The sequence below is a fragment of the Megalops cyprinoides genome, chromosome 11 (genome assembly GCF_013368585.1).
Source record: "Megalops cyprinoides isolate fMegCyp1 chromosome 11, fMegCyp1.pri, whole genome shotgun sequence".
Taxonomy (NCBI): domain Eukaryota; kingdom Metazoa; phylum Chordata; class Actinopteri; order Elopiformes; family Megalopidae; genus Megalops; species Megalops cyprinoides.
This window is the reverse complement of record NC_050593.1, coordinates 25,657,036-25,672,225: the sequence shown is the minus strand read 5'-3', so window position 1 is coordinate 25,672,225 and position 15,190 is coordinate 25,657,036. Positions and strand designations below refer to the sequence as shown.

The window sequence follows — 15,190 nt, the reverse complement described above, 5'->3', positions numbered from 1 at the left end:
ACGCAAGCGTTTTCACAGAAGCTATTCACACTGCACTCATTCACAGCGTTCCTGTTTAAATTCGTTTAAATTATTAGCTGCGTCGTGCCACAGTTCACCTAATTCCGATGAATGGGATAAAAAGTGTATGCAATGGACAGCCCAGCCTACTGCTCAGGACAGCCTGGGAAGCAGCTATAAGGGAGTTGTTGACCTTCCTCTGCATTACCAAATGGTGGCTTGATACAAACGTACTTTTTTTTTTATTCACCTTTGTCCTGTGTTTAATGGTAATAATTATGCCTTTCAGAATGAGAGAATGTGTGCTTACCATATTGATCACACTGTAATTGGGATTATCTGAGCACCACATGTGGCCAGAACTTGGAATGTCCCAAAAGAACAGCTAATGGAGGGAACTTCGGTGGTAGGATGGGAGCGAAAGAGATGAATGAATACAGAGGAAGACTATCAGGATATTATCATGCGCAAGCTCAGGTGTGAGCATCTGTGTTTGTCCGGCTGGCTGTCTTTATGTGAGTCAGGGGCAAGGGTGTATGGTTAAGTAAATGTAACTCTTAGTGCAGTGTTTTTGTCATTAGAGTTCAGCGAATTAACTGATACTCTACTATAAATGCAAAAATCATTAACGTTTTCTTGCCCAGAACACACTTAATATTGTAAAATGTTTTGTGATTCTTTTTTTTTTTCAGCAAAGTATTCCAAAGTCTTGAGTTTCTCCTTTCTCATTTTGGTGCCAGAATCATAATGGTTATGACTAGTTGTCTATGGGGATCTAACCATTGTCAGGCATCCCCCCACCAATACACAATAACTTTTCTGGAACCATTGAATTGTAATTAGTCAGCTTTTCTTGTGCGGTTAAGCCTTTATGAGGCAATACATTTTTAATTGACCATGTGCATATTACCCTTCTTTTTAATTTCGGAAACAGAGTTGTTAGTCAGTGTAAATATTTCGTCTGACCAAAGCAATTCTTTCTCATATTCTTTCATAGAGGCCAGGCCCAAGCATCTGGTAGGCCTGAATGGAATGCCCATGTTAAAATGTATGCTAGCTATCACAATCATTGTTATTGCTTATTCATTGTTCTCTTGCCCTAGCTAAAATGGTCTGATTTCCACAGTTATACAGACTGTAGGGGATTGCTGAGTTTTAGCAAACACAGCTGCAGGGATCATCTTGTAATCAAAGCTAAATGGGTTGGAGTGGACCATCGCAGTTATTACCTGTAAAATGTAATCTAATTCTAAATGTAAATCTAATTCTAACCCTCACATAATTATTATGGTTATTGTAATTTTTATTACTGATAAGCAAGCAAGCTAAAAACATATCTACATAAATATGTGGTTTGCATCTGAGCACAGTACCACTTCGTGTTTAGAAGTTGTTCTTCTAAACACCTACTAACACCAACACATTACTATTATGTGTGACTGTGTTTGAGACATCATCACCATAGCTACATCTCAAGGAAATGGAGTGCAAATTTGGACTTACGGCCTTCCACATAAGGACACGGAAGAGCTTTGGTAATCTGAGTAGAAGTCAGTCTGAGCTGTATTTTCACAAGAGTAAGAAATACACACTGAGATGCTCACAGACAATCAGCCTATATATCAATTTGTAAGGGGTTAAATATATCTTAAAATGAGACTAATTGCGAATAAGATGACTTTTAAAACTGGTCTGATTAGGTTGTTGATAGACCACTAGTCAGTGTGAACATGATAATAGTTTCATTATATTCGAGGTAAGAATACATGTAATGAATTTATAATTTGTGTCTAAAATTTGGTATCACTTTAATGGAAAATCACCAACAGCAAATACGGAGCAAACCACTTCAGCACATTTTAAGAAATTCATAAAAACAGAAGCCTTTTCCATTGTCACATCCAACTGACAGGCATTATGCAAATTCTCTGTGAAGCTTTCAAATTAGACGATGACTAAATTATACCCCCTCCCAAAGCCACATTGTGTTAAGGAATCAGAGTATGTTTAACTAGACAGCTGACACAATGCACTCAATCTTTAGAAACAAAAGGAGAGTATTTATTAGATTCACATTTTTTTTTTACCACAATGCTGCATGTTGTGTTCCAGATTACAACATGTTCTACAAGCAGACAGAATTCTGTTGTGAAAATTTCAGATGGAGTAAGCAGAGCGGAGCAAAGATTATCACAGAGGATGTGTTTGGCATCCTAAACTATCAGGCTTTCAGTATAATGTCAAAGCAGTGAGCCAGCTGTGCTGTATTTTCTCAGGATATCCATATCAAACTTAATTCTTATGGACCTTCATCAGCTCACGGAGTGTGCTGTGCCTAAATGTTATTTCTTGTGCTGTACCTGTACTGTATGTACCTGTTCTGGGTGTCACCTTGTATTGAACTCCTCTGACAGTTTTTTTCCCCCCTGTTACAGATTCATTTACTCATATGGTTTTCCAGAGCACAAATGTGAACTATAGATACTGTAGCTGAAATCAGAGGGTGAAAGTGTAAAGTGTAGTCTCTCCAGCTTGTCCCCGATAACTCTCAACTTATCACGGTGTTCTCTGATTGACCTGCACTGCTTTCTCCTCTTAGGGATGGGATGGCTCTCTGGATTAGAGTCCTGCAAACACCCCCTTCATTAAGAAATGATAACTGCAACAGTAACAAAATAGCAACGATAATATTAACCATGATAATAATAACAATAATGCCAGTAATAATAATAATAGCTGTAATTGATGAAATATGCTTTCAAGGTATTACACCATCCACGTGTTCTGCCTGGAGCTCCAGCTTGTCCCACCTAAGCCATACCTGGCTCTGCAGATGGTTTACTTTACCCATGATGCACTTGGAGTCCAGGTCCTTCCTGCACAGCCTCATGGTGCTGCTCCTCGGAGTCTCAGGCACAAAGGCACCCTGTTGGCCCCATCTTCGACTGGAGAAATACCTTGGACAATGGTTGGGCATGACATGCTCTCAAAGTTTTTACTTTGCAACACTGTAGCTGACATTTATAATGTTTTACCGATACAAATAAAAGAAAGTGGACATAGATATTAAATATTAAGAGGCTGGTAGAGAGGTTACGTCCTCCATAAATCCACACATGTTTTAGAGGAGTTTGTGTCCTTTTATTAACCAGGATTACGGAAGAGATGGCTTTGTTGTATGACATGAGAGCTTGAGTGACAGGAAATGGTTCTTCAGGGCTCCTGATCCAGTTTCGCCTCTTCCTGCCACGGACGGGGTCTTAAACGTTAACACCCAACCAAAACCGAAACTGATCCAAGGTCAGTGCTGCGGGACGGAGCCACACGCCCCCCTCCCTCAGCTGCACTCCTCGCAGCTGCACGCCAGGATGTAGCGGTAGGTGGCGGTGATGCGGGTTCCGCCGGAGCAGCGGAGCCGCACGGCCTTCAGTTTGGAGGTGTGCGGCCGGCAGCAGAAGCAGGTGCTCTTGAAGGGCTGCTTCAGGACGGAGCTGAAGGAGACCAGGGGGTCTGAGCGGGACGTGTGGCCACAGTGGCCCTCACAGCGAGCCAGCAGGACCATCTGGGGACCAGAAAATGACAGGCCCGTGAACCAGCCTTCAGACAGTCCCTCACAAGAATGTTGGATAGTTAGTGTCTATGCATGGTTCGACATGAAATGCCCCAAATTATTTGTAATATATGTCAAAACATATGGCATGTATTGCAGATGGTTATTGCTAATTACCGCTCTTGTGTATGTCATTTTACAATCGCATTGTACAAGTCATTTTACAATACATACTGTATGTGTTTGTAGTTACATATGTGAGGGGCAATAATACATATTAAAACATATATTTTTTAAATACATACTGGTATATATTGCAGCAGTAAAAAAGAGGGATGCATTTTAGATTAAATTTTAACATGTAGAAGATGAATCTTTTCAAATTGTAATAAATCAAATAGTTAATTAATTAAATGAAAATTCTATTACCTGATGGAACAAATGCCTAAATAGTAAAAAAAGAATCTATAAACAATAAAATAAATACATAAATATATGAATAAACAAATGTCTTTTTACATGTAATAGCCCCCAATAGCACTCTGTCAATGAAAGCAGGATAAAAAAAAAACTGTCAGCTAATATTTGGTTTTCTGCCCTTTTAGTACTTTTAGTAAAGTAGATCTGCTCTTCAACAGCCCTCAGTGTCTGTAACATTCAGCTGCTGCTGGTCTGTCGATCCCATCTATAGTCCTGTGGATGCTAAAAAAAGCTGGATACTCTATATATCCTTGGCTTTAATCCCATCACATTTGTTATAGTAAGACTGTGCTTTGTTCCAATTATCACAGCTATATACTTCCCACTGCGCTTCAGATGTCACTGCCATTGCACTACATAGTACAGGCAGCCAACAAAAATAGATTTGTAAATTAATTCTGCACATTTTATTCTTGAAAAACTTATGAACATCTAAAATGAAAAAGATTTTAGTGTCAGATTGTCTGTGTGTTCTGCTCCATAAATCAAGGCAACATGACCACCGTCTTGGAAGGCCGCAACGTCTGTAGACTTTCATCTTTGTGGATTCCCAAACCAGCTCTGAGTGTGTCTGTATTTCACAAGGAAAGGGACTGAAAGACTGACTGTGGCACTCTAGCAGGGGCTTTGTCCTGAGCAGACCTGCTGTAGATGAACGTGTGGAGGTCTAAATGTCGAGCACAGTGTTCCCACAGAGCATGGCAGACAGCACTTCCCATGTCCCTGGCGTGAACCTGCCCCAAGGGCAGCGGTGAGATAAGATGCCGCTGAACTTTGATGGTGGGAAACAAAGTGTAGCTCTGGTCCCCACCCTCCAGCCCTGCACCTGTGCCGATATGGCGGCCGTGCAGACACAGAGCGGCTCGCCGAGGCCCGTGTTCGGAATAACCGAGTGGGCGTTCGAGAGAGTGTGACTCCCACGCATTGGGCCTGCTGCCAAGGGTACACTGTGGGACAGGAAGACCATGTTCAAGGGCAGACAGCGCAAGGGTCTGAACTCTCCCTGGGCTCCCTCCCTTGTCATTTACAGGGAAACAGAAAAAAACTTGCTGTGATCGGTGATGTCTTCAGATCAAGATCTTTTGTGATAAATCCATCTTTTCTCTGACACACACTCAATTATGTAAGTGTGTAAAGCCCTGTATATGATGTCTGTTTTATTGGACTGAGAAACAAATAGAAAAGTAAAAATGGACACTGTCCAAATGACTTAATAATGTAGTAGAACCACTTGAGTAATTTTAAACATATAAACTGCATTTTCATATCCAATGTCTTTTCCCTCCAGACAAGGCCAGCTTGTCCACATGTGTAATTAGCCCAGACAGACACAAAAGAGTCTTTGAATAAGACATTTTAAAGCGGCCTGACTATGGGTCTCAGATTTTCGCTCCCCCTGTAAATGTTCTCCTGTTATGCTGTCTGTCATCCGTCTGCTTGGTGCTGGTTCCATGTCTGCCTCTTTGCTTGGGCTCTGGTGGCAGAATGGGTGGGGCTGAGTGATTGACATATCTGTTAAGGAAGCCAACACTGAGTCTGAGAGGTTGGAGCCACAGAAGCAAGAGGCAGGGACATCTACCAATGTGCGCCCTTAAAAGTTTAATATACATAAGCATGTCCGAAATCCAAAAATGAAGGAACACAATGTTAACGTATGTCAACATAATGCATTAACATTTCTAACATATTTCTAATATAAATCTACATATAACCACACAGCAAACTTTCTCATAATGTAAAATGTGTAAAAATGTGGATATGGAAGATGCAGTAGTTCATATGTTTCGCAAACCCTTAGACATGTGTTACAAACATGTTCCTCACAATTTTGGTTGTATGTATTAGCATTTGTTGGCACATGTTAGGCTTTGATAAGGGTAGTCCATCTTCAGAGAAGATAAGGGCCTCTTGCTCTGATTGCAGGAGGGAGCTGACAGTGGTGGCACGGGGAAGGGTGGGGTGGGTGGAGAGAATGATTTCCATGGCAACATGGCAAAGAGATAGCAGCTGGGCTGCAGATGTAGCCCCTAGGCCTTGGTTTATGGGACAGAGTCATTGTGCAGGTGGACCTCATTGCAAGGCAACGCATGGAGATTTGTATGGAAGCCCCAAGTGTTCCTGAAGCACACATCCCATATGGTGGACCCCTTTGAAGGTCACCTAGGGCTGTAGTTTACCTTACAATTAACATTTTACACGGGCTTCTAATTGGTTTTTGGAATCCATTCTAAGTTTCTGACTATTAGCATTGGAAAAATGTCCCCAGTTGAAAAGTTTCTTTCTTAGCACCAAGCACACACACAGTGAATGTCAGGGCACATTTGTAAATGCTTATTATGTCCTAACAAACAATTTTCAGTCTAGGTTCGACTGCCTCACTGAACCACACAAAGTGCCTTTTTTAAACCGAGTACTTATTGGCACAGCAGTAAAGTGAGGTTTGGGACTGCAGACTAATAACCGGGAGGCTGCGGACTCAGATTCCCGGTAGAGTGGTGTTATTGTACAGTTAAGTATCGTACCTCAGCTGGAATGTTCAAAAAAATAACCCAAATTGTCAGCGGGAGTTTTGCAGATCCTTTAGATGAAAGCATCACAAAAATGAACAATAAGTTAAGCTCTCATGACAGTAACTGTCAAAGTCGTTTTAACGCGAAATCTCAGATAGCCCAGCAGAAGTCTTCTCGGGCACATTGTTGGCCATGTACATGAGGAAGACATCGGTTACGGGCATGAGCCCTTTCTCTGCCCGGTTCCTGTTGTTATGTTTGTTGTTGTTCGCCATAATTGAAACAGACACCAAATAGCCGTGTGTGTAATGTTTGGGGAATGGGGCTTAGCTAGGTGGGAGGCCTCCCTCTGCCAATTCCTAGTCAGTTGACAGGGAGAGGGGGGGAAAACACAGTCCAGCAAATGCCTGCTATCTGCTGATGAGCCCCAGCTGGGAGAGAGGGGGAGTCTGGGAAAACAGAGGTCACGGCCGCCACACGGACACACAGCACCCCTCTGAGGGGCTGCAGGTGAACTGGGGCCAAGTTCCACTTCCACTGACACATTTGTTCTCCTTTTAGAGTGGCCTCATTCTTACAGACTTTCGGTGAGTCAGCCTGACACATGGTATTATTTGGATAACAAAGGACATTAATTAGCTTCACCACACTATGGAGCGCTGGACGCGGGCCATAACACAGACATTTCTGCTCTCGGAGGGGGCTTATTTTTGGCGTGTGCTTTGGACCTTGCGGTCAGGTTGTGTTCTGTATGATCTGCCATTGTGCCATTGGATAAAGTAGTAGAGGTCACATGGAGAGACCGTGAACCAGTGGTCTAAATAAATAAAGTGAACTTTTGTTCGGAGGAGATCTGCCGAACGGATAAAAATATATACAAATCTGCCTGGAGACTTGGCTTGTTGATTTAAACAGCTTGTTGGAAGGCAGGTTGAGGGAAGAGGGTGGGTCACCTCCCTGCAGGGGGGGTGACCCCTTGTGCCATTAGTGTATCTCAATGAGCAGCATGGCACCAGCAGGTTAGCTGTGCGGTTTGGTGTGTGGAGGGGTTCGTTCATCATCTGAGCACATTAGTAGAAGTGCATTTCCTCCACAATAGTACAAATAACAAAACGGCTTAGTACAGCCAAAGAAAGCACAGTGGAGTATCTATGAATATGTTACACAGTTTGGGGTTTTTCTGTGTAGTAAAAAGCACTGTTTTTCCACACTTCCTTTTCTCATGAAGTGCATGTGAGTTCCACTGGTCCCCTCGGGGCTTGCATACGGTGGAATCCATTCAATCACAGACACAAAATCAACAAAATTCACTGCCCAGATACAAATCTTCTTGTCTGAAATTGTGAGGGCTCAGCGGACAAACAATAGAGAATGTTGTTTTTCTCTTCATGTACAATTTACACTCTTCTACGATTAGAACATTATGTCATATGGAGAGACTAAACCAATCAGAGCAGAGCACAGGAGAGAAAATTGGCTGCTGGGAGAAAGCCAACACTCACAAATACTCACAAAGGAGAAAACATGAAGTGTTCATGGCACTGTAATAAAAATCTGCACAGTCCCATAAATAAATTTAGCAAAGGTAATCTTCCCACCAGAGATGACATGTTGAAAGTCAATGGAAAGGATAGCATCTTACCTTGGAGTTGCATTTGTAGATGGGGTGGGTGATGGTCTCCACAAAGTGGTGCCTCAGGCACCTGTCTGGGTCAGTGTCCCCGAGGTGGCCACTCTCGGCTTTACTGGTCGCACCTTGCAGCATTGACAGCAAGGGCCAAGTGACCAATAACAAAATGAGTCCAGGTTGGTTTAGGAGGCCAGAGGTCCTCATTTTTGCTCTTACTGGGGTGTGCTGAGAGCCTTTCCGCTCAACTCAACTAGGAGGAAGACAGCCCCCCCCTTCACAGAAGGTGGCGTGCAGCTCTCCTCTGAACTCCGGAAGTCATGCTGTTGAATGAGAAGGTGCTGGGGCTCCCCTCGGCACAAGCCTCCATCTCTCCCGGCTCCCCCCCACCGCCTGTCTCTGCAAAGGGAATGAAGTCAGATTGGCTGGGTGTAGAAATATCTGATAGGTCATCTCAGCCTCCTACATTTCACCTATAGTAAGTAACAGCACAAGTGGTCAGTTGATGTGACAGCCCCCGTGTCTCAAGCCGGAAACAAGTGGGGCCGTGACTCAGGAGGCATGCCCGCGGCCCTCTCCTCTTTTAGTTTAACAATCCCGAAGCAAAACGCTAACACTTTTATTACACAGGGGTAGAAACCGAATACATTAATAAACAGCCTGGAGCAACCCATTTCCCCAGGAATGAATTTTTCATTAAGCGAAAAAGGTCTCCGAACAAGTTCTCACATGATAGCAAATCAGCTGCCAGCCGGAGTATATATTTATTTATATAATCATGCTTTTGTCCACATGATACTTTACTTTATTGTCCCCCTGAAAATGGTATTTGTGTGAAGATTTTTTCCACACTCAGACAAGGTTGCTAATAAGCTTTCTTGAGGCTTGGAAGGAAAAGGCTTCAGCTCTGGGCCCCTGAATGGAACTGGAGCCTGGACCAAGGAGCTCTCTGTTTCAGTGAGAGGAAATTATTGTTTATAAAAATCATAAACGGACTTGTGTAAAAACTTGTCTTCATAATTTTTCTTAATTTTATGAAAATCTGCTTGAAATTCCCTAATTTGTTCTAAAGTCACAAAAACATGAGGTTAATTTGAAACTTTCCCCCGGTGTTTTTCTTTGGAGGGGGAATCATTTAACTTCAGCATTCCTCGCGTTACAAATGTAAGTATCAATTTGCCTGTTAAAATAAATATTTCCCTGCAGTGTTTAAGCAGCGTCTTACATGGTTCGTTCGAGCAGACATTACAGCCCACATTTAAAGGGGATGCTTAGGATCCTAGGCATTTTATCTTTTGTTGTCTTAATGTTGCTTACCAACAGTAACAAAAACAGTCATGTGTGATGCGGTAATGGAGCGTGTCTCTCGGCCACCATTGCGTCAGTGTCATGCACGGACTTGTGGAGCTCTCTGGCGACGCTCAGCGCCGGCTGCATGTCTGCACTGACAACGTCTCTGCTCGCAGCCAGAGCTGATGAGAGATTATAATGATAAAGATGATACTGTAATAACACTGTATTGGGGAGATCCCCCCACCCACCCATTACCCCACACCCCGCCCTGTAAGGTGCTTGGCGGGTTTCTATGTACAGCACAAACACAAACGGGGAGAGCGTGTGACATCACCACAAGCTCACGTACAGCAGCCAGGTCAGATGAGGCCATGGGTGCTCCTCCTCATACTGGAGAGCTGCAGTCCAAATAGCTGTGATTTCCAGTGATATGTCTAGCCTAACACAGAAGACACGAACATAAGACTAGCCAGATCCAACATGGCAGACATGTACGTAAAAACTGACAGAAAGAAGCAGGTCTGACGCAAAGCGGGGAAGCGTAGCAGCAGTCTCACAGGTTTTCTAGCACCGTTTAAACCATAAGCTGACCATTCCCAGAACCTGAGTTGAAAGAACCAAGGAAAAGCCCCAGTAAACCAAGATTTGGGGGTCTCCAGCCTAGCCGGTGTTCACTGTCTCATCCGCTACTGGGAGCGGCGTCTGGCTAAAGATCTCTGGATCACCTAACTGCCTCCTCTAAATCACCTATGGCATCTTCATATTTACAGAGCCATCTGTGTCTTCAAAGACACTTGGCAGTCCAGTTCTGTTGCATTTTAGATAACAACACACAGCAGTGGTTCCAAAACCCTTATCCAGATCTGCTACAGATCTCCAAACCCATACCAGCATGCCTCACTGTGACAAACAGATGCCAACTGCACCGAGGGTACTGTACTGAAACATTTTAAACCTATTCATGAGAGAATGTGAAAATATAAAGGCTTACGCGGCCTGTTTTGAAACCAAATGATTAATAAACATATGAAGAAAACAAGTCCTGATTAGAAACTGGCCTCCAATGCCCCCAGAAACACCCCAAGGGTCTGTAGCAGCACCCCTGCCACAGTTGTGGAACTAATGACATACAGAATATTTATTTTACCGCTCCCCTGTTTTGTCCCACCTGGAGTCCTTTCAACTCCTTCTTCCAATTTTACCATTTTTTGCAAATAACAGAATCAAAGGTTTGTTTGTCAGACCTTTTTTAAAGGTACAAGTCACCCTTTTGGAATTTGAATGTAATCTAAGCCGGGAGAAGTTAAATGGTTCAATAAATAGTTCAATCTCTTAATTAATCTTCACAGGCAAGGTTAAATTTTCAGCCTGAGCCAAAACGCCCACAAGAGAAACATGTGGCAGATGTGAAGTCACAGGAATTGAATCTAGTAACACTAACCAATGCTCATTTCAATGCAATTATGAGTAAAACTATAGCTATATTAGCTATACTAACAGCTATATTAGTAATAAAGACCAATGTCTGGAATTTAAGATGATCTTTATGTATGTCACATCAGATTGACAGTTTTTTGTAATTGAAAAGAAAATGAATGAAGGTTCTATATGGCCTTGTTCAGCCAGTCGCGCCCTTGTCATTAGGATAATGTATCAGATAGAGACCGCATTGTGAGACAAAATCCAAAGTCACTTTTGATCTTTGATTAAAACTCAACAATGTGGAAAGCAATTCACTTGTCTCAGCTCCGAGAAACAACCAACCGATAAAACAAGCTGTCATTTGTGTCAGACGCTCGGTCACGTTCCAGAGGACAGAGGAGCGGAGCAGCTCCCAGGCTGGGCACATGCGCCCCGCAGTCTCCCCCGACTACAGTAGCCGCGGCGGGACAGGCGCGGGCCCAGGAATGCTCCGTCCCCTGACACAACCACTGTGGAAAGAGAGCCGGGGGCTTTTTGATCATGCCTGATCCCCCCCAGACGCGGGGAAGGGGCTGGAGAGGGGCCTAGCCGTCTGTGTCATTAGGACTGTGAAATTCCTGAAATTCAAGAGCAGCCGCATGTCAGAGCTCTGGGCCGTCCGTGCAACTCCGATTAGAATAAGGAGCTCCTCATGTCACTGCTGCCCACCTAGCCAGGGGCTCCATGCATAAATCATTAGCGACCACAGAATAACAGTAAGTCGGGCTTTGGTTTTGGGATTAGGCTTCGTTTTGTGTGCAGAAATAGGCTGCTCTACACAAAGGACTGTAAAACAGGCTTATTCACTGTGGAAGAGTCTTGTCGAGGTCAAAACGAGATGAGCCTCAGATGGGGAGCAGACTTATAAAGTGGTAGTGGAATGCATGTGACTACAGATACACTACAGTGAATCCACAGCCCGACCTCCCATTGTCTGCGGTCCCACTCTTACTTCATATCCCTCTGTCCTAAAAGAAAGTTTTCCTCACCGCTCTGAATGGCCACAGGCTCAAAAATTTGAAAGCTCAGCGTTAACTGCATCCGACATGGGCTCTGAATCAGAGGCGTAGCCTGGGAAAGATGCCCCTGGTCTTGGTTTGAAGTGACTGTGTTGAAAGCAGTCCACCCCTTAGCACACCACTGCTGATGGAGAATGTGCCCAGTATAACACCATCATACCGCCGTGCCTCCCGTGCCAGGACCTTGGGAACATGTCATTGTTTCTGTTCCTTCAGGGCCCCACTGATGCACCAGTTTTTAATAAACCAAAGGGCAGATTCCTACAGGGGCCACGCGCTCACCCAACCCCCCCACCCCCCCCCACCCCCCAAAAACCTCCCCCCCGCACATGCCACCCACCAGCGCCTACACCACGGCAGGGATAAGCCCCACCACTAAATATATCCCCCCTCGACAAAGCTAAAACTAACAGAACGGATTTGAGGGCAGCCCGTGGCCAATGGCAGCTCACCACACCGGTTAGTGCTAAGCTAATGTTAGCTGAACAATTTGGGCTTCTGAGAAAAGAGGGCATTCGAGCTGTCACAGAGGGTGAAAGGTCTTCTGTGTCTCAGGTAGCCTGTTCCCTTCGGTAATTAGGGATCCAGTCACTTAATTCTGTTAAGCTTTCTTGTCACATCAGCTACTCTTTAAAAGGAGTTGTTGATGATGCATTCACTGAAATATGCCAGTCTGGTGGGATATATTTTCCTCTGTTCTTCATTTTCACTTAATTTGTGTAAAAATAGTCTTATTTTGTTAGAATGCATGTGTCTGTCATCACCTGGGCACCCAATTTTTATCATAGCACCCAATTTTTAACCTGTTCAGAGAAGGATACCTCCATAATCTCTTGTGAGAAAATTTTGTGTGTAAATAATGTCAAATTGGTGGAATATTGCCAGTTTCTCAGTCGAACCTCTCCCCTTTAAAGATGCAATGGTCAATACAGGATGAACTGAAGCAGTCTGTCTGCTCAGGCAGTCTGATTCTGCAAAACTGCCTGTGTACGGAGAGGTGTGAGATTTCTCAGAGGCAGCATCTCATCCTCTTAGAACAACCACAGGACTGCCTTTTCTCACTATTCTTCACCTGGTATCCCTTTGCAGCGCTGTCCCTCTGTATGAGCGAGTTGTTTGAGGGGAAAAATAGCCCTGCTCAGTCTGTCTGAAGAGAGGACTCAGTGTCTGTCTTACTGCTCTACCTACCGCAGAATGCGTTACACACACCATCATTGCATACCATTAACCTGCCCCAGGGTCGAGCTCCCTGTAGTCCCATCTCCTAATTACTATCTGTCAGCTCATGTCTGATGCTGATTAATACATCTAAGATATCTTTAGTGGTAAGAATTCTGAGCAGGCAAGATATAATTAGTGTTTGTATTTGATTTTCTTGCATAATATTTAACCCTCTTCGCATTTTTTTGTCTCAAAAGCGTAGTACATTTCACACTTTCAATATGTATATATTGCGAAATCTGCACTGACACACATCTGAAGTGCCAAAATATTACTAATAGTGTCATGGATCGGAAAATCATCAAAGGACCTAATGCAAACTTCTCAGTTAACACTGAAATATATAATCTTTTTTCAGCCTCCATTGATGAATGCTCTTTGAATTCATCATAAATGACAGAGGTGAAATCGCAAATCACGTGCCGTATCACAAGCCACGCAAATAGACACATTTGACAGCAGTCTCCAGTGACGGTACAGTGCTAGTGACCCTGTTAGAAAAGGACACAACATGTGGCTCACCTTTAGATAAGCAGTGCCCCTACCTTGTCCTGGGCTGTGGACGTGAAGTAATCCAGCTACAGCAGCAGCACCGTGAAATGATGAGGAATTTCTTCAACAATTCACTTTATGCTCCCCCCCCCACCCCCCCACCACCACCACCACCCCCACCCCCCACCCGCCGCCGCCCTCTCTTTCTTTTCTCTCTCTCACACATGTACACACACACTGCGGTCGTGTGAGAGCTGTTGCTTTCTCTCTGCCTCCCTCTCTGCTCCCTCGCCCCTCCTTCATGACACTCACACACTTTTCTTTTACAGAGGAATTGCTAGATGAAGAAAGAGTGTATGCTGTTGAATGATTTTAGGATGGGTGTCAGATATGGACACAGCAGTCATACACTATCAAAAGGCTGGAGTATCACACACACACACACATACACACACACACAAAAACAACCGGGGATTGGTTGTGCTTTGCCTAACACTCTATTATGAGGTAAGAGCTATAAAAACATTTTTAGAATTAGCTGGCCTGCTGGCCTTCCTGTTGCAGGTTGTCCCCATGTTGGGATGCTGTTGAGTCTGGTTCATGAACAACTTTTTAAAAAGACATCTTCAGTGTGGAAGGCTTTTGTAGCCTTTTATGATTCTGTGTGTGTGTTTTTTTTTTCAAAGGGGTTGACCTCAGTAATTCACAGCTCATTATTTCAATACCCCTTTGATTCAAATAAATCATTTAATATTCAAAATTATGGCATGCACCCTTGCTTAGCACATTGAAATGGCAAAGATAGCAAATGTATATAATTAAACAAATGTAAATGATCAGTGCCCATGAGGGCATTATTGCGACACTGAGGTTCTGTGCTATGCAGACACAGAATTGAGACCCACTATTTGGTGCTGTGGAGAGAAACTAAAAAGTCACTTTGCAGACTGGAGAGAGATAACCATTGGAGGAATTATTGATTCTTATGAAGGAATGACCAACCATTCATTTTGAGAGAGTAGACTCACTCTCATCCTTCCTGGAGGCAGCTGTTGCCACAAGGGAATTCATTTTTCATTTTTTGCTGGTTGTGACTAGAAATCTAAGCATGCCATTCATTTTAACTCTGACAAAAAATCTGATATTGGATTACCACAAACACTGGCACATGGTGAAAGTGAGTAATCTTCTAACTGGAGTGTGCATTTCATCCTAGACAGAACAGAAGGTATGAAGTGAGGAGTTATCTGATAATCAGATTCCTCGGTCTTCAGAAGCCTGGTTATTTTAACTGGGGAGGTATTCTTTCAACAGTGTCCACATAGATACAGGATAAATACATGTTGTAACTGAGGTGCATGAAGTGCTTTAAATGATATCTCCACGGTATAAATGAGTGTTTCAACAAAGCACAGGCAGTGATTACATTTCAAACAGTGTGCATATGCTTGAATCATTATTCATTATATAGAGATATTGCTGTGAATGTTTTAAATCTCCTGGGAAATAAAGGACAAGCCGGTCAAACTAAGCAGAG

At 43.5% G+C, this 15,190-nt stretch overlaps 1 protein-coding gene across 2 annotated transcripts; it reads right to left on the bottom strand.

Moving 5' to 3' along the window:
- Positions 1-2,730: 2,730 nt before the first annotated feature.
- On the bottom strand, positions 2,731-13,776 carry LOC118785617 (norrin cystine knot growth factor NDP). 2 transcript variants are annotated; one of them, XM_036540427.1, is made up of 3 exons: positions 13,707-13,776; positions 8,183-8,566; positions 2,731-3,562 (listed from the first exon to the last, which is right to left on the bottom strand). In XM_036540427.1, exons 2-3 carry the CDS (start codon positions 8,372-8,374, stop codon positions 3,338-3,340), a joined length of 417 nt encoding a protein of 138 aa, XP_036396320.1. In that variant the 5' UTR covers positions 8,375-8,566; positions 13,707-13,776; the 3' UTR covers positions 2,731-3,337. The 2 variants fall into 2 exon arrangements, with proteins under 2 accessions (XP_036396320.1, XP_036396321.1); XM_036540428.1 differs by having other exon boundaries at positions 13,684-13,750.
- Between the last annotated feature and the right edge of the window lie 1,414 nt (positions 13,777-15,190).

Excerpts from the sequence above, each read along its gene's own strand:
- LOC118785617 (XM_036540427.1), bottom strand. The coding sequence starts at position 8,374 with ATGAGGACCTCTGGCCTCCTAAACCAACCTGGACTCATTTTGTTATTG. Across the intron at positions 3,563-8,182 it reads TCTACAAATGCAACTCCAAG|ATGGTCCTGCTGGCTCGCTG; the intron begins GTAAGATGCTAT and ends TCTGGTCCCCAG.